This window comes from Pollicipes pollicipes, unplaced genomic scaffold (assembly GCF_011947565.3).
Source record: "Pollicipes pollicipes isolate AB1234 unplaced genomic scaffold, Ppol_2.1 Scaffold_4881;HRSCAF=5763_pilon_pilon_pilon, whole genome shotgun sequence".
Classification (NCBI taxonomy): domain Eukaryota; kingdom Metazoa; phylum Arthropoda; class Thecostraca; order Pollicipedomorpha; family Pollicipedidae; genus Pollicipes; species Pollicipes pollicipes.
Window position 1 is genome coordinate 47,848,407 of NW_023596576.1, and position 19,780 is coordinate 47,868,186.

Here is a 19,780-nt window from a genome sequence, read left to right on the forward strand (position 1 = left end):
CTCTATATATGCATCCTGCCGGTGAACATCTTCAACGAGAGGCTGTATGCAGTGCTGTGGTTCTGGTACACTATTATGGCGGCAGTGACGGTGGCAAACCTGGTCTGGCGGGTCGCCATGATAGTCTCGCCCGTGCTGTGCGTATGGATCCTGCAGTTGAAAAGTCACCCGTGCAACGTCACCAACATGCACGTGGTGTTAAAAGTTGTCAACAGCATGACCTTCTCTGATTTCTTCTTTGCACGGCACTGTTTGACCTCCTGCGAGAGTACTCCGAAGAGGTCGGCACTCAACTGTCCACGAACGGTCCGGGGTGTAACGCACACTTCCGCGCATGCTCCAGCTAGAGGAGCGGGAAAACACGAGTCAGGCAGAGTCCGCGTCTGGAGACGGCTGACGCCCAACAGTGAAGAAGACGACGTCTTGTACGCTTTTGCCGACAAATGTCGCACTTGAGAACAGATTGGAGCTCCCCTGAATGGCGTGCATCCTACGCTGTTGCCTGCATACGCAGTGATACCTCATGGGCGCAGACACGCCTGTGAATTGCATATGCTGATGATTTCGTCTTTGAAAACAAGTTGCGTGAGATTGGCATATCGCCACACGTGCGTTCAGGACCCGTGTAACAATGAAAGAGCGGCGCACTGGCCGATGTAAACGTGTGACCGGTTACGTCATGACAGCCCTTAATAACTCGTTCATTGGGATGATCCAATCGCTCAGGCGGGATAAATGGGTCGCCTTGACCCGTTCCTCAGAAGACATCACTCACGGAGAGAATGTGACCTCTGCCTGCTCGGCAAATAGGGAATTCCAGGACAGATCGACTAGCGTCTAACACTCATCGCTCGATTGAACGAAACTAGACCACATCAGTACTTGATGGCGATTAGCATACCTGTGAGAGTACCTGTGCCGTGGCCGACGGTCAACTGAACGGCGTGAGTCGCGTGGCCACCGGGCCGCACTGTCGCCGGGCTGTCCGGTCGCGTGGGTGTCGTACCCCGCCCAGGGCGATGGCGGACCCGAGACGGGGCGAGGTGTGCTAGCTAGTCAGCGGTCGCCGCGCGGGTACACGCGAGGTCACGTCAGGCCGGCACCACATGTGTCGGCCTCATTGGTGCATAGTGCTTCGCACGCTTCGGTGTGTTTGGAGAGGCCGTCAATACACGTATGTTCGCCACAACGTCGGGCCTTTCAAGTTGATTAAACGGCAGTGCTTGGCGGCGCAGGTCAGTGATTGCAGTGGTGCAATGGCGATAACAATGAAGCCGACTTATGATTCAGCTGGCTGGATCCTCGTTCAATATTAAGATCTCGCAAGTCACCAATTATCATTTGGGGCAAGCACAGCATGGCAGGAAGGGGCGGGGGGGGACAAAGAGACAGTCGCCCCCCCCCCCCGCCAGCAAGCCGGGGGCAAAAGTACGTTTCTGCTCTACCACTCAAGAAAAAATGGGAGGCCACGTTTTCCCCAAATAAAGGCACTATAGATACGCATAGATTACCAGTATTAATATCAAAGAGGCCCCCATAGCTGAGCTAGACAGTGATAAATCGGGCTCAGAAGACCATTTTCTACATCACGAGATCCGTTTTTCTGGATCATGCGGGCACCTTCACGAATGCTCAGGATTAGTGGACAATTTTGCGTTAAAGAGGCCTGTTCACTGGTTCAGAAAACCCCCTTTACAGGCTGAGGCCCTGTTTTGAGTTCAGTTGTTCGGCCGTTGTGATAGGCCCACTCTTTTTTAAGGATTCATGTTTTGTTATGGAACACGTGATGCCATAATAATTTGAGACACAGATTATACGAGAACTTTACTGAAAAATACGAGTCGTTTTTCACGCAACTGACCACTGTTGTTAGGCATTTCAGCAAGCACCACGACGCACTATGTTGCTAAAACCGTAATCACACACTTTTCTGTTGGCGCTTATGTTTCCAATCACAAATTTGTGGGTGTGGAATCAATCGATATTGAAACAATTCGCGCTACATCGCTAAAAACAATGACACATCCTACGCGTCGACATGCAAAAGCTGCGTGATGGGTTCTCAACAAAGACGCCTCCTAACTTCTACGACGCAACACACTACATACTGCACAGTTTCACATGAGTTTTAAAGCGCCATCCTATCAGAATGTCACCGTCCCACGATGCTTTTCGTACTATGTGGCAACTTCGTGTGCACAGAAATGGCTGCTGCACCAGTCACATTAAATCATCTGTTGCACAATAACCAAGAGCGCAAGCAGCCCCACCAAACGCTAGGCGCGCGCCGTCGACTAGAGGATACCAGCAAGCTGACGCAGGCTGTGACTAGAAGACTGGCGCAGGCTGTGACTAGAGGACACCAGCAAGCTGGCGCAGACTGTGACTAGAGGACGTCAGCGTGCTGGCGCAGACTGTGCAGCCGCAGCTGATGGAGCGACACCTGCGGCTGACAGCACGAAGGGCACCAGAGGGCACCGAGCGTGGCCTCGGGCCGCCAGAGCCGCGCCGACAGCCACGGCTCGGCCGAGAGCCGCTGCTCAGCACACGGCACGCAGAGCGCCACCGCTGCCGGACTGGGCGTCTCGCCGGCGCCCTCCGGCTGCAGCAGGGCGACGGCGCCAGCCGCTAGCGGCGTGTCGCAATCAGCGCAGGTGGCGGCACCGGCCGCCGGCGGCGCTGCCTGCACAGCGCACCGATCGGCCGGAGCGGCAGCGGCGCCACCCGGCTCGGCCAGAGGGCAGTGGCAGCGAGCACACACGGTCAGCCGCAGCCGACGGCCGGCGCCCGACAGCAGCGCCGTCTCCCGGCCGGCGGCAGGCTCGGCGCCGCACCGCTGGCAGCCGGGCGGCGGAGCAGCAGGTCCTGCCCAGCCGCCGGCGCACGTGTGCACGCGCAGGTGCACAGCCAAGAAGAAGCGGCGCGAGCAGCGAGCGCAGTGTAGCGGACCGCGCCACTCGCCGTGCCGGTAGCGTCGGTGACGGCGCAGCTGCGAGACGGAGCGCAGCACCCGCCCACAGAGCTCGCACGCCAGTGTCTCGGCATCCACCTCCTGACAGCATGTGGATGATGACGAGGACTGGCCAGAGTCACGACCGTCCGCACTGCAAAGACTAGACCCGCGCATGTTCAAACGACGGCACTTACGCGGCGGTGCCTGACGCCGGGCACTAGCATCACATTCAGTGTCTTTGCCCTGGCTGGACACGTCAACGATGACACATTTCTCCCGAATCTTCGGACACGAGTCTCCATTGCAGGTGTCCTTTGGCGTCAACGTACCACTCAGACAGCGCTGGTCGGCGCCGCGTCGGTCAGCGTAGCCACGGCGTTCGTGGCTGACCGCACCGTTCCTCGCGCGGACTCCATTGTTCCTGACATGGCGGTCCGAGGATGAAAATTTGAAACCACAGGCAGCACCATTTTCTTCCGACATCTCCTCCGGACACTCAGCTAAATGACTGTTTGAGCAGTCTGCGTCGGAGACGTCCAGTTTCTGCGAGCTCCTGGCCTCGCCTGGAGCCATCTCCTTCCCTTCTGGTGCCGAGTCGGAGTCTGCGTCGTCGCATGGTGCCTGCGGCGTGTGCCCGGCGCCCTCGCCGATCACCTGCGGCTCCACTCGCCGTCCGGGCGGCGGGTCCGCTGCAGGCGGCGCCAGCAGCTCGCAGACAGGGTCACTGCCGGCGTGCAGCGCCCAGTGCTCGGCCACCTGGGCCGGCGGCACCTGCAGACCGCAGAGCAGGCAGAGCAGGCGCGGGCAGCGGTGTTGACGTGCCGGCGCTGGCCGACAGAAGGTGCGCGGGCAGTCGGGACAGAAGAGCAGAGGCAGCTCGCCGTGCCGCTGCAGGTGCAGGCCCAGCTGACGGCCCGAGGGCGCCGGGCCGGCGCACACAGGGCAGAGCGCGGCGCAGAGCAGCGCCGCCGAGTCCAGACCGGCGCCCGGCACGCCGTCAGAGGGCTGCAGCAGCTGTACGCTGACGGCGGCGGTCGGCTCGGTCGCCGCCACAGACAGCCAGTGCAGGGCGGCGTCGCCGCCGGCAGCGCTCAGCAGCCGGCCGGCTTCCAGACCGCGCCGCTCCAGCGACGACAACACTGCACAACCACGCGTTGTCAGGAACGCTACAAAACACGTGGCCATTTGAAAACACTGCACAACCACACGCTGTTAGTGACACTACATAGCATGTGGTCCTATGAAAACACTGCACAACCACACATTGTCAGGGACGCTACAAAACATGTGGTGATATGAAAATTCTTGTGGAAACATAAAATGCACATGGCCACAATAAGCCAAGTGGCCACCGGGACCCACGTGCGCATATCTGGCTCGCGATAAAGGTGAAGCCAGAAATCACACATGGGTCCTGAGCATCAGTGATCAAAACAGGCGCGGACCACGTCAATAACGACAACTCTGCGTCAATAATGACGCCTCTTGCTCAGATCAACAAGGAGAATACAATTGGGAGCGAACGAAAAAGGAGGTGAACAACTCCGTTGATAATAGTGACCACGGGGTAAATTGGAGCTTCAGCTACAGTAACGCCATCGAGCTGGCTTGCCTGGATGACTTTGGCTAGGAGGACATGGACGTATTGAACAGAGCTTCCTGTTTTGAATACATGAGGCCACCACCTAACGCGATTCCATCTGCATGTTTAATTCTGCCTGTGCCCTTTTACGTCAGACAGGATAGCAGGAATATCTTCATGGAGCCATACACTTCTCTGACAGGGCCGTGTCACTGAGTCGTGATAACAAAGCACGTTGCCGCAGAGGTTAACACAAATGAAATAAGTTCGGACGCAGACACAGAAGGTGTTTGCTGCAAAGGCAGAACGATGGCCTCTTTGGATAAGACCGTAGTGTCGTGATACGGCTTAGGGGGGGGGGGGGGGAGGGTGAACCAGGGCTGAGGCATTTCTAAATTGACGGCCCATGGATCAGAAAATGCCTTCGGAGCGTCGAATTCGACATCTGCGTAAGTGATCGCCTGTTTGGAGCCTCGATACCACGCGTCAAATTTCCGCTTGGGTGTATCAATCGTCAACCCTCGCCTTGCTAGTGGGGAGAGGTGATGCGACAGCATTTCATTTTTTTAGGATACCTCTCTGGAATTTTGTGCAATCGTCGCCAAATATCCAGCAGCCTATGGAGCATCCACTGGACGTGTTTTTCCACCAAAAACGTTTTCCTACCTTTCTGATTTCCAAGCAGCGACGGCTCTGAGGAACGCTGCACGGCGATCTACGACAGGCGCGGGCAGCGAGGGGCAACGGTCGATGCCTCGGCACGCGCGCGGCGGCCCGGCACTGTTACATTAACGGAGCCGTATATCGTAATGCATGCCCTCAGCACATGTAAACGTACACCATTGTACTTGGAATTAAACACGGAGCACGCCTGTCCAGGTTTTGTGCTGCCACGAGGCATGGTCTCGTATGTATGACATGACTGAAAAATTCTATTTTCTGGAAACTTTCACCTTGACCTCGCAAAATAGGGTCAATTATTGGCCAAAAAGCGTCAAAACTAGTACCAATCTCGAGATCTCGTTAAGAACAAGCCACTAGTCTTTTTTCAGCTAAGCTCTATCTTGATTACTTTGAAAACGCCATGGGGAGGGGGTCGCATCGATCCCCGCCATCAGCCCGCGTTATGAAAAACGGTGAATCAAGGCAAGGGTCAAGTCAGGACATTCGTTCTTTGCCATTTTTCTTTTCTATTTGGATTCTAACCCTGTCGGCTTGCGACACTCTTCGCCGCCTTGCATTTTGGTCTTTGGCTCTTCCAATGAGTGTCGGCAGGGATAAAGTTATCCCTTAGCCCCTTTTTGTCTTTGACGATTCGATTTCACTTTTAATCCTGTCCACTTTGATCTCCTTTGACATGTTGTCCTTACGGTTCCATTTTTATTTCTGTCGAGTTTAATCCCGGTAGGCTTTTCGCCGTTAGACTTTTTCAGATCGACCATTTTTAGATTCAAATTTTTTTCATTGGGTTTTTTTACTGGAATTTTTTTTTAAAAAGCAGCATGAGTGGCACCGCCAGTCTCGCCAGCACGTCTGCTGGTGGTATTCGCACACTCACCATCCGGCTTGAACCAGTAGGTCTCGCCAGCACGTCTGCTGGCGGTATTCGCACACTCACCATCCGGCTTGAACCAGTAGGTCTCGCCAGCACGTCTGCTGGCGGTATTCGCACACTCACCATCCGGTTTGAACCAGTAGGTCTCGCCAGCACGTCTGCTGGCGGTATTCCCACACTCACCATCCGGTTTGAACCAGTAGGTCTCGCCAGCACGTCTGCTGGCGGTATTCCCACACTCACCATCCGGTTTGAACCAGTAGGTCTCGCCAGCGCGTCTGCTGGCGGTATTCCCACACTCACCATCCGGTTTGAACCAGTAGGTCTCGCCAGCACGTCTGCTGGCGGTATTCCCACACTCACCATCCGGTTTGAACCAGTAGGTCTCGCCAGCACGTCTGCTGGCGGTATTCCCACACTCACCATCCGGTTTGAACCAGTAGGTCTCGCCAGCACGTCTGCTGGCGGTATTCGCACACTCACCATCCGGTTTGAACCAGTAGGTCTCGCCAGCACGTCTGCTGGCGGTATTCCCACACTCACCATCCGGTTTGAACCAGTAGGCCGTGAGGGCATCGTCGCGTGCGTGCTTCAGGCAGTGGGTAATGAGGTTATGTGAGCGCACGTGGCCGCATGAGCCGCACTGAAACTGGGAGCCCTCGGCGATGTACTCGTGCTGCTCGCCGATGTGGTGCATCATCCGCTGGCGCTGGTCCTCACGCTGACCACACACGGGACACCAGAACGCCATCTGGGGGCAGTAGCAAGACGCCATCACGGAAGGAGTCACATCTCATGCAGAATACCCCCGGCACCCGGAGCAGCATGTCACCTCTCGCGAGGAGTCGCATCTCACGCAGAATACCCCCACCAGCCGGAGCAGCATGTCACCTCTCGCGAGGAGTCACATCTCACACAGAATACCCCAACTAGCCGGAGCAGCATGTCACCTCTCGCGAGGAGTCACATCTCACGCAGAATACCCCCACCAGCCGGAGCAGCATGTCACCTCTCGCGAGGAGTCACATCTCACACAGAATACCCCAACTAGCCGGAGCAGCATGTCACCTCTCGCGAGGAGTCACATCTCACGCAGAATACCCCCACCAGCCGGAGCAGCATGTCACCTCTCGCGACAAGAAATATTCGTGAGCCGAAGCGACGGCCGCCTTCCGCTGATGGGAACGAGTGCATATTAAAACTGTGACTGTGTGGTGAGCCAGCAGACTGAGTGTGGCAGCGCCGGCGGATAGCTCTGTACATGTCCCAGAGCAGCTCACGGCGAGCCTAGCAGCTGGCAGACTACCAACTGCCCCTCAGCATGACCGGTTGCCGCGGCTCGACGGTACTAATTTTCCACTAAAAATGAACGCTTTGTTTTCTCAAACTAGACAGACGTTCAGAACACCCGTGCAGTATGATATCTTGCGGGCAGTCATCATCATCGAAATGTGTTTTAGAGCATTTCGCGAGCCCGTGTGTATTCTGCTGGATGCATGCGCGGCTGGGTCCTGTGCCGTATTGCTCTGCGCGCGCCTCCGCGTACTCTAGCGACTTTGCACGATGCCGTCTCATCACCGAAATTATTGGCGTGAATCGGTGGTCTCCTAGGGATTTGAATCCAGTATTCATCGCTTTCCGATGCATCTTATCTTCGTTAACAGCTTGACTATTGGAACCTCTCTGTCTCTCCCTAACCTCGTTTTCTTTGCACGTCACTGACTGGGATGACCCGTGGCCGGCGGCAGCAGCCGCGCTTTGTGTCAGGTAGGCAGGACGAGGCTCACGAGCGTGCTAACCTCAGAGGGCAGAACAAACTGTGCGGAGCGTAAGGCACGTTAAGCTTTCATCACAGAACTCTGCGGATGATCTGGAATTTCAAGATCGGACAGTGAGGCCAGGGCTCGCACAACAAGCACTACTCACGCTTAGTGTGGACGCCGATCCAGAAATCCATTCAATCATGAAATTTGGTCTACATCTGTCATAGAATGTTTGGTGTGCCGGCCTTGGCCATCTTCACTGTGACGGCGTCTCGCCATACCTAGGCGAACATGAAATAAAGCAGAACCAGTGAAGCGTGTTGTGACTTCGGTCGCCCGAAGGCGTCGAATACCTGCTGCACGACTCAGGTCAGCTACTTGACAGTGGACCTTCCTCAGGGGAAGCAGGCTTGGTTCGGGCTGATCGGTTTCCTAGCCTCTGAAACTGTCATTGTTGATGACTACGGGGCAGACGTCTGTCGCCCACTTCCCCATGTCCCCGCCAAGGGTCCTCGGGTTGGTGCGGGTCCCAGGCCTCGCCTCGAGCGTCGGCGTCGCTGGCCATTAACATCCAGGGTCCCGTGGACAGGACCCTTAATCGTACAGTCTGGGTTTGGGCCCTCGTGCCAGGACCCGGCATCCAACGTGCGGGGGCACGCAAACGTCTGCCGTTGTGACGCCCACCCTATTCACGTGTGTTTTGTTTGCCACGCAGCAGGTGCTAGGTTCGGCTTGTGGCGGCTCGTAAAGAGCCCTAATGTTTGTCTAGCTGCGTTTGGGAGCTTTCAAGGGGACCAGTGCGACGAGGCCGCGCTATGACTCACCTTGAGGTCGTGAGCTGTACGGTGGCGCTCCATCAGGGCCTCGGGCAGGATGAGGCCGCAGCGGCCGCAGCTGCGACAGTGCGCGTCCCGGATGTGACTGACCAGTTGTGGCACAGCCAGCCCACACAGCGGGCACCGGCCGGAGGGCAGCGGGTCTGCAACAGACGGCCGACGCTCAGCCGCCAGGCCCAGGCGGCCGGCCCGCACTACCAGCACCACCGTACAACGTCGTGCTGAAGGGCAAAACAAACAGAAACTGAGCAGCACATTGTTTACATCGTCTCCGCGGTATGGTGATTAGCGCGTAAATCCCGGCACACGCCAAGTGGCAGACTCAATGGGTTCGAGGCATTTCCTCGACAAAGAGAGCAGGCCCCTCGCACGAACAGCTGCGTGATAATGCTGCATGGCTCGGCACAAGCCTCCAACAAAAATATCCTTCCTTTCCGAATCGCCTCGGTGGCATTGTTCAGCGTTGACAAAACGATCAAGCATTGGCAAAAAGTTGATCCAAACACACATCAAGAGAACGTTGTAGGCAGTCACCTGTCTCAAAAACAGAGTGACGCTGACATCCAAAGGCTATAACAAATATTCCAGCTGTGGTAGGTACACAGGAAGGTGCCGAACGATTTATAACGCAATGTCTTTGTAATTTGTGCTTCACATTACGCCATATTGGAAACACCACATGCGTTCTTGATGGCGCCACATTTTGTTATTTTGCAACTGGCTTTCCAGTCCCTAACCCGTTAATAAAAATTGGGGTGCTCGCCCCTTTGCCTATGTGTCCTCACATAAACAACTGAATTATCATATGTGCCAGTCGCATGGGCCAAAAAAAGCATAACATTGTTGAATGCATAGTTTTCAGCTGGTTTTTATTTCACAAAAAAATTTAATACAGACTCTTGGGTCTGCCTTAGAATGTTATAGGTGTGGTTTTAGGTCATGTCTTTGTAAAGCACTCGCCGAAGAGTTTACGACCAGACACGAAATCACACGCCGAAGGATTTACGACCAGACCCGACAGTACGTGCAGACGGAATGAAAAACCTTGTTTTAACGATACGAGCACGATTAAAAAATATGGACAAAATCATCATTGCACATCAGGGAAAAGAGTTGCGCAAGGCTTTGTGCAAGCCGTGAATTGAATACAATTTATTTCGATGGTGATTTCTTACAGAGATCAACCAAAGCGATGAAAAGCCACTTCACGGTTAAGGCATAAAGCAATGCAAATTCGGTCTTCTCCTTTTATGTTTGTACAAAAAGGTCCAGATTTCCTGGCTCAACTTCCTTGATAGTATGAACTGATCTTCATCCCTCTTCCGATGGTCTTGAACGTCCGTCTTCATCGAACTCCTTCATACATGTTTTCACGAAAAAGGTTTCGATTTCTTGGACCATCTTCATTGATAACTACAATGCACCTGGTTATTCACATCGCCAAAAGTGGACAACGGATTCCTTATTTGAGATAAAAACGTTACTTTTTGACTGTCACTGCGCCATCTTGCGCTGCCCCGCGCAAGCTCGCATGATCCAGCATACAAAAAATAACAAATGTACGATTGAGTTACTGATTCAACGATGATTGTGAAAACACAGTTGCCGGTCTTCCGATTATTGCAGCACGACTAATACACCCCGACATAGCCTTACAATAACACATATAAAAATATTCAAAGCCATTGCACCTGTTCACTGTCGCTCGTATTGCGGTGAAAACCGCACGCCGCTAGATAGAGCATCACTGGATCCCTGCACGCCGCTAGATAGAGCATCACTGGATCCCTGCACGCCGCTAGATAGAGCATCACTGGATCCCTGAAAGGCTTCCACCCAGGTTACGACGCAAGGGCGCCGATTTTCCATGTCATCCGCCAATTTGTGACTGTTGTCGTAGCGGTGCCGTCTTCGAGCCCATACCTGTGTGTTTTTGTCGCATGTGGCCAGACAGGTGGGCTATCAGACGGCCCTGGTCCGTGTACGGCTTGTTACAGACAGTGCAGAAAAAGGGAGCATTCGCCTGAAAACCGAACATGATACGATTATGCCACGAATTCATGTAACGAAACCATATAGCAATCTATCGCTAACCAGAGAACCGCCATCCCGCTCGTACTACGCCATACGTTAAGTTGTGGCTGGCACCAGCCACGCCTTCTTCCTTGCGCGGTGGTCCGGCTCTGCCCGAGGGCCACTTGGTGAGGCCCAGCCGTCTGCTCGGGGCCGGCGGGCAGAGCTCAGGAGCATTGTGGAGCAGGGCACATGGAGCGCCATAATTCGTGCGCATGCGTTTCACTCAGACCATTGCTGACGACAAACGAAAAGACTTCCAACGACTATTCCGTCCTAGATGCGCGTATCCGCAACTCTACGAGAGCCGCTCTGGAACATCATGATTACAGGGGTTGATGACCTGCGTGACGTGGAGAGAGGGTGAGCCTGGTAAGAGCCGGCTGCCGTCATGAAGACGTTTTGGCCATGTGGTCCCTTCAGTCTGTAGTCCTCTCGACAGCTGCCGGGAGCGGACTATCCCTCCCAAGCGATGCACCATGTAGGCCATCAACCCACACGTTTCACAAGGTCACCATGCCCCACCACCTAGCGGGCCTTCCCACAGCTCCATCAGGACCATCTGCTTACACTGTGGGCGGCGGTGACCGCGGCTGTGGCGAGAGGCCGCGGCTCCGGCGCCGGCCTCCGCTGCTGCTGCCGGCCTGTGCCAACACACCGTCACACATCAGCGGCGGCTGACGGCGGCGCACACGCGTCCCACGCGCACGACAGCTGGGCGACGCTCTCTAGTACCAAAAGATTCAGCCCAGGCGGCTGTACAGAACGGACCACGCCAGGTAACCCCGCCGCAAGTGGATTCTGCAGCAACCGCGCAGGCGCCAGACAACCCCGCCACGTGTGGCCTCTGTAGCACCGGCGCAGGCGCCAGATAACCCCGCCACGTGTGGCTTCTGCAGCAGTGGCGCAGGCGCCAGATAACCCCGCCACGTGTGGCTTCTGCAGCAGTGGCGCAGGCGCCAGGCCGACGTACAGAAATTGTTAATGGTGCGACAAGCCATAACAGGTGCCATTGGAAGCCGCCTTTCCGTATCTTACGACTGCTGCAGTTGTCAATGCTGCGCTCTCGGGCAGCGTGTGCTCAGAGTCAGCAGAGCATGCTGCGCTCTCGGGCAGCATGTGCTCAGAGTCAGCAGAGCACCCTGCGCCTGTACAGTGTCCGGCGATAGGAGAGAAAGGTCGGCAGCAGTCACGCTCACCGGCGCCGTTGACGTGCGGTGACTCGGCCGTCTCATCGCTCGGCGGCTGCAGCAGCTGCATGTGTCGCACCACATCCGCCCAGTGCGCGTGCAGTTCTTGGCAGAGCGGGCAGTAAAAGGAGGGAGCGGCGGCACACGTCTCCAGCGAGCCGTCGCCGCCGCCGGCCGACCCGCTGTCGGCCGACACGCGCTGCTCGCCCTTGTGTACTGTCTGGATGTGTCGGTTGAGAGTAGACTGGTTGTATAGAACTTTGGAGCAGAAGCGACACGGTGCCGGTGGCGGCAGCCTTTTCTCTTCCCTGCGAAAAGGGAAACTATGCCGGTTCACCTGATCTATGTAATACAATTACATAGGGAAATGCACCATTTACAATGAAGGGCAGGCACCCTTCAGAGTTTAAATTTGACTGTACTCGTACTTCGCTGGGCTGCGTGCTGATAATTAGACAACAATGCGGGTATTGCCGAGTTCTTCCCCATGACCAGCCATCACGGTTGAAACAGGGATTTAAGCAGCATTCTTTCATACAGAAAAATTAGGCTCTTTGCTTAGCGCCATAAAGAAGTTGTGGTTCTGTTCTGACTTGCTTTTGCTTTATCGCCTACGGCCAATTTATTTGTTTCATTACTTTGTGTTCAACTTGCCACACTGATAATCGTTGGAGGGAATACAGAAAGTATTTCGTTGTTCCGTTCAAAACGTTATAAAGACGACTGCGATAACGCTTCACATAAATGTACTAACTTAAACGCTCTTGCGTTCACCTTAAACTAAGCTTATGCGTTTAAAAACGCATGAGCTTCGACCCCGACGTACCAGATATATTCAATTTGGGTGAAGAACGCTAAGTGGAACGCTAGGTGAAAATATTAATGTTGCGAATAATCAGCTTAGGCCTTGGCCTCGGTTGGAGTCCTTCAATGGAAAAACAACAATTAAAAGCTGGCCGCTTATCTACCATTGCACTAATGTTTCTGACCCATGGCTGTACTTGAAGTCAAGTAACTATTCAGTGCTTTGAACGTGAAGTCAAGCAACTTATTAAATGCTTTGAACGGTCTATTTGCGCCTTTTAAGCCATGTTCAGTGGTAAGTAATGCCGTCATTCTTTGTCGTGTATTTCCCATCAGATTGTGATAACTTCTAAAAAGCTATCACTCTCGCTCCCTCCCAAAATTTATGATTCAACAAAAGATTTCAGCGAGTAGCCATCACCAACAGCACGCTTCAAGTCTTCTCAAAAAACAGCGACAACAGTAGTGACTTAAACGACTAACACGGTGACAACATAGCTGATGACATAAGTTACGAGCAGCAAATGTTGCCGTTTACGCCAACCATATCCTCACCTGTGATGAACATCAATGTAGTGTCTGGAGAGGGAGAAGCGACAACTGAGCTTCTTCTTACAGAGCGGGCAGACATTGGGATGGTCATCAGTCCAGTAGAACGGTACCCGTTGCGCAAAATCGGCCCAGTTGAGCTTGCAGATTTGGTTGCCTCTGCGCGAGCGGGTGTCGCATTAACAGAAGCAGTGGTCATTAGAGCTCACGGACTCTCTGGAGAGCAGTGTTCGATCGCTACGGCCAGTATACGCAACAGGAGTGGACCAGAGTGCAGTGGCTAGCACCCATCCGTGACCCACGCGGGAATCACGACCGCAATGCCAAAACTACACGGCTGACGCAGAAGCGTTCACGAAGATGCCACACGGACTTCTTCACAGAAAAACACATAACCCACCGCAGCCGGCCCTTGATGGCCAACGAATCCCTTCGGTTACAAGCCACAAACACCTGGGCCGGGCGGTATCTACTGACTTGCACTTTCAGCAACACGCTGATGACACCACCTCCAAAATCAGCGTAGTATACGACGGCCTTTGACAACCAGCGACTCCCTTAGACTTGACAGATTACAGCACAGAGCAGCAAGACTTACCACCGGCGCATTCTGCAGAACACACATCCGCACACCGCTGAACGATTTAGGGATGAACATTCTCAAAACACGAAGGAACACATAAACTGACGCTGTTCCACACTCTCAACCACAACTAACACCAACTGCCAACAAGTGTCACTTCACTTCTACCTGACACACGAGCACTTGCCACAGGACGTCCGCTACGCAATGCAATGACACTCACAATATCACTCAACAGAGCCCAAGTATACCAAAACTTTTATGTTCCATCAACCACGAAAGGATGGAACCCATTTCCGTCTGCAGTGTGATCCCTCAATCCTCTCGTTCCTTCAAATGGGAAATATACCAGCGCTGCAGTGTGGTTGCGCCTCCAATGTATCACAACCTTGAATCCAGGTTTGGTAGCATCCTCAATATTACGCCGAGATTGGGAACGTCAGACCTTAATGCTCACATATTCTAAATTCAAAATCCAACAACACCTAGTCCCTCTTGCTTGTGTGGTCATCCATATGAAGACCCAAAACACTATACACTGAACTGTCCTCGCGATCATGAAATCAGAATTTTGATGCTACGTAAAAGAGATCGCATCATTCCAAGCTTTTCTGAGCTCACTTCAACGAGCAACTCAGTACCTATTTCAGAAGTAACGGTTTACAAAATTGCAGCGAGCAGCAGGTAGCACAGATTTTCGAAGCATTTCTTTTTTCAAACCAAACCATTCGCTTAAAATCTTCCAGCGGGCGCATGCAGCAGACGGTTGACTAAGTGGCGTTGCCGCGCCGGGCGTCCACCGCCGGCCCGGAGAGGGCAAAACGTGTGAAACGGTGCGGCGGCGGACGCAGGGGTCCGTCTCAACTCGCAGATCGTATGAGTGGGCGGTGGATCGTGGATTCCCTGCCAGCGATGACTGTTTTTTTTTTGTTATTGTTCGAGGCTTAAGTGCCCAGAAGAGGCATCGAAATGTTATGATGAAAGGGCACCACGACCTTCGTTTCAAAGGGTACAAACACCTTCATTGCGGGGCAGCATAATCCTGATTTTCAAGAGGCAGCATATCAGAGCCAACCATGTAAAGGGTCAAACACTCATTTTTAACGGCGATCAACGCCCAGGAGCGCCACAATTTCTCTGCCTTTCCCTGTGACGAAGTTCTGGATCCGCCCGTTCCGCAAAGAACACCAAAACCTTGATTTCAGGGCAACACAGCCCTTTAATTTAGAGGCACCACAAAGAGCCCCAAAACCTTCATTTTCAAGCCACAAATAGCCAACGACGCCGCACTGCCCGTGCACCTTCATGGATGAGATCATGTACCGGCTCATTCAGCGACAAGCACCAGCCGTCGTTTCCGGACACCGCAACACTTATTTCCTACAAGCACCAAATTCAAACGGGTGATTGAAAGAGGCTGAAGCTTTCACTGCAAGGGGCACCAATATCCAGGGACATCACAGTTTCTCTGTCTTCCACACTTAAGAAATTTTGGATCTACCCTTTCGGCAAGGGACACCAAAAAGCTTTATTTCGGGGCGTGACTTCCTTTATATTCAAGAGGCGCCCAATTATCGGGAGGGGGGAGGAGCGGCGCCCCAGAGGGCTCAAAACTTCAATTTAAAAAGACGGCAGACTCTAGGGGGCACCTAAAATTACAACAAAACCACAACTTCCATGAGGGACCAAATTCCAAGGGTCACCATCAAGGACGCACGTGGGAGGGGGCACGGGTAGACACCTAATTTATTCCTGCTTAATTTAATTTTGTTGGGTTCTTAACACATGATAAATTGCATTGCATGGTACCTTTATTTTTATATTTGAGCCAAAGCGTTCAGAAAAATCGGAGTGGAAATTTATATAAATCCGAGTGAAAGAAGTTAGCCGAAATCCGGAGGCTTTTTGCGAGGGAATAAATACAGATCTTTTCAGGGGGCACCATAATGGAGCGCGGTCTCTCCATTGAAGAAATTCTGGACCCTTTCCAGGATGTATGTCTGTAAACTCAATGAACGAGCGTATGTGCGTGTGTTTTAACCCTTTCTCATACTTCTCTTGTATATTTTCGTGTGATGGCATCTTCCTTGCTTTCATTTTCGGCTGCGTTGCCATCCCCAAATCATTCGACTCCCAGCCTCAAGTCCGTCACATCTAATAGTTACCTAAATACCTGTGTCATTCATGGCGAAACATCGTTCATCATCAAGACATGCAATCAGCAGCAAAACCCTTCCCCTTTAGCCAATTACCTGCTATCGTTCGGTCATGTTGCGCCGCATCATCGTAAACACGAATGTTTAAGTGACCGTACCTATCTTGACCATGAACAAAGCAATCCCACGAGGTGGAATGGTCGCATGACATTTCAATGTCATAAAATATGCATGCCATATGTGCTTGGTCGACTTCCCCTTCCCCAAACGGCACATGAAAGCCCGCGCAAATTCACGTGCAGCCAGAAACAGAGAAGATTTTAAGTCTTACAGGGGATGTTCCACATTTGAAGATATTGGGGCAGTTATCAGATATAATGAGTAGATATAACGAGAAAACATTGCTTGCAGCTATTGGTGTGCTTTTGAGTGTCATCTGTCATTAAACACCCCTAAATATTATGCTCCCATAAATATCCCATAAAAGATATGCTCCTCAAATCGCCATCGCTTGACAAGGTCAAATAACGTCTTTATGTCGCCACAGTTGCTGCCAGATCGGCCGTGGCAGAACTGCCACAGCAGCGGGCGGGCTGACTCACTCGTGTAGTGCTGCAGGTTGTCAAGAGGTGGCTTGTTAACTGGCTGGTGCTTGCTGAATCCGAATATCGTTGTGTGGGCGTGTTGGCCTTTTCTCGTCGTGCTTTTGTACATATGCCCATTGCTTTATATTTTATTTGCATTTCCGCCACAATAAAATTAGCACCACCGCCCAAATCACTGTATTATGCAGCACAAAAAGTGACCCGTGTTCGAAATTTGCACTCAGCGTATAACACTGATTTAAGGACACCTGTTGTCCAGTAATGCCACGGGTCGTGCAGACGTACGCCAGACACCAATAACTTGATGATCATACTTTTATTGATCTCGATCACTACATGGCCATTGCGCCGGCGGTATTGGCTTGAGGTTTCTATGACCTAATGCAGGTATGGGTGACCTTCAAATAAACTGCACGGAAGTTTGCACAAGTTTGATTGCGTTCAGGCTCAGAAGTAAGAGACTTTGAGCTCTTCCACAGGACATAGCTGTGAATTGCATTGAATGATCTTCAAATCACTCTCGGCTCAATATCGAATACAACAGCGGAGCAGTCCCTACAATTCTACTTTTGAAACGTCCAACAAAATCGAGCAAGAAACCACTATATGATCAGCTCGCCAAGACTGTAAGTAACAATGAAGGCAATATTCCACCTTTGTACGGAGTTTTGAACTGAGGCATTTTAAGACCATTCGGTGCACTTCACAGCCCTATCCTTCCCAAAGGGAAGGGTAGGGCTGTGAAGAGATTAAAGAAAGCATTATATATACAACAGGTTTACTTATCACCATTTGCATATAACTAAGTAAAAGGCTGCTACAGACAACAGAATTTCTCGATTTAGGAAATATGCTGCTCAATACGCCATTGCTTGATTGCGTCATCGAGCGTTCGTATGACAGAACTCACTTATAGTTCTTTAATCTCCACTGAGAAGGTACCACAGGCTGGAAGTGTTCGCTGCGCTAAGTACCCTTATGTGCTCGTGCTTTGGCCCTTTCTCGTGTTGCTTTTGTATATATGTCCGTGAGTTTAGGAGCCTTACTTGTATTCATATACTCGGCTATATCGCTATTCAGAGTGTGTTCCACAATTGTAAGAGGTTTTGAACTGAAACAGCCATCTTGAGGATCATTCGATGCAGCTTACCGCCTGCCCCTTCTTTAGACCTCAACCCTCCTAGTTTCCGAGCTACACGACCGCGAAGATGTGCGGACTATTTCGAGGAAACTATCTCACGGTCACTCAAGCATCCATAAAAGTATAACTGCCGATTTTTTCATATCTGGCGTTTGTCAGCACGATTTCCAGAAATAATATCCGTCAACTGACTCTCAATCAATCCTGTGCAAGGCACGATGACTTAGTCAAATAATGACGTATTGGGGAACATGTTTACTAAACGCGGAAAAGTGTTGTATAAAACAGTCTCTTCCACTTGAAAGCACACCAAACGTTGAAAGTGATCTTATTTCATCATATATGATACTTGCTTCAGTATCTTCAATAGTTTCTTATTTGACGTAGCACAAAACGTGATGCGCATTAGAACATCGCATAGCTTACACATTAGTTGAGAACGAATGGACGGCCTTTATAACTGGTAATCGTGCTCAACAACGCCAAATACGGACGACTCAACAATGAAACGTTGTTGAGCCTTGAACGCCGCATGGCCAGTGGAATAGCAGGATTTCAACACGTTATCATGCGTGTGTGTGTGTGTGTGTGTGTGTCATTGGGGCTTTACGACGCACTCAGCTGCTGAGGCTATATGGCGTCGCCTGCCCCTCACCCTGACAGGAAGGGCGGGCACCGCGACCTTATCATGACGTCATGGATACCTCGGTAACCTTGAAAACAGTCTGCACATCGCGAGCATGTAACTCAGAAACAAGACGGTTTTAGGTCTTCTGAGTGGCATGGCTGTGAATTGCACCCCATGATAAGAATGGCTATTTCAGTTCAAAACCCGAAGCAAATGTGGAACACTCCCTTTAAGACATAAAACACCCTAGTTTTTGAACTACAGACTCACGAGGATGTTTCAGACTATTTCGTGCAGACTATTCGAAGGTCATCAAGCCATGCTTTGCGCTCTAGAAATGCAATTCAAATTATGTCACCCCATTAGCCGTGCGGCGTTCAAGGCCAAGAAAAATATAATTGTTGGCTGTTCGTATGTGGGGTTCGTGAGCACGAAATCCAGACATAACGGCTGTCAATTGGCTCTCAATGATATTATGCAGGGTGCGGAAGTTTCAATCACGAGTCAAGCTTCCAGCACCTTAAAATAACACATTCGGCACAATTGCTAGTTATTGCATAACTAAGACTTGTGGTCGAATAATTTCAGAATATCGTCATAACGGAGCATGTGAATGCACGTAAACACTTAAGTTGTTCAGTGCATTAGCCAGAAACATTATTCACATAGATAAGACAGTAACATTAGCCTTATTCCTCGGAGAAACAAGGAGAATGGAGATACAGGTGGGTTGATATTTCGGCAATATTCCTTTATCGAAATATCAACCCCACTATGTCTCCATTCTCCTGGTTTTCCCCCGCGAAATAAGGCTAACTCTACTGTCTTTTGCACGTGAACACCTTAAGCTTACGGATAAATCAAGAATACCACCACGAGGAAGAACCGAACCATACGCTCAAACGATATTTGGCTCAGCAAACAACCAACACCGCCAAGGGCAACCTCTCGGGAGATTGGCGTGCCACAAGTGAGTGCTAGGGTGGCAAGTTCGCACGGCTTGTTTGGCAGCACCTCAGCATCATTCAGACGTTCCATAATGCGATTAAGCAATGACGTTTTGAGGAGTATGTTTACTAAACATAGACATTTTGTCGGCTACAGCAGTTATTTCCATTCAAAAGCATACCAACATTTTCATTTAACGGCAAACATTTACAAATGAGCTCACTTCATCCATATCTGATGTCTACTCAATAGCTTAAAATGTGGAACACTTCCTTTACAGGGGTGGCGTCTTAGCAAGAGCAGGGTTAAAAACTGCAATAAATGGTCTTCAATATGGCTATTCCAGTTTAAAACCTGACACAAATGTGGGATATCCCCTTTAAGAATAGATGCCACTCGAGGACCCCAAGCTTT

At 51.7% G+C, this 19,780-nt stretch overlaps 1 protein-coding gene across 1 annotated transcript; it reads right to left on the reverse strand.

Moving 5' to 3' along the window:
* Positions 1–2,386: 2,386 nt before the first annotated feature.
* LOC119100497 (zinc finger protein 497) lies at positions 2,387–12,022 on the reverse strand. Its single transcript, XM_037223586.1, has 6 exons — positions 11,962–12,022; positions 8,678–8,832; positions 6,634–6,841; positions 3,479–3,642; positions 2,870–3,052; positions 2,387–2,536 (listed from the first exon to the last, which is right to left on the reverse strand). The coding sequence occupies exons 1-6, from the start codon at positions 12,020–12,022 to the stop codon at positions 2,387–2,389; spliced, it is 921 nt and encodes a 306-aa protein (XP_037079481.1).
* Positions 12,023–19,780: the final 7,758 nt, after the last annotated feature.

Coding starts and splice junctions, on each gene's coding strand:
- LOC119100497 (XM_037223586.1), bottom strand. CDS start 12,022: ATGCAGCTGCTGCAGCCGCCGAGCGATGAGACGGCCGAGTCACCGCAC. Junction 8,833..11,961: donor ACCGCACGTCAACGGCGCCG/GTGAGCGTGACT, acceptor CGTCTGTTGCAG/ACCCGCTGCCCTCCGGCCGG. Junction 6,842..8,677: donor GTACAGCTCACGACCTCAAG/GTGAGTCATAGC, acceptor TACTGCCCCCAG/ATGGCGTTCTGGTGTCCCGT.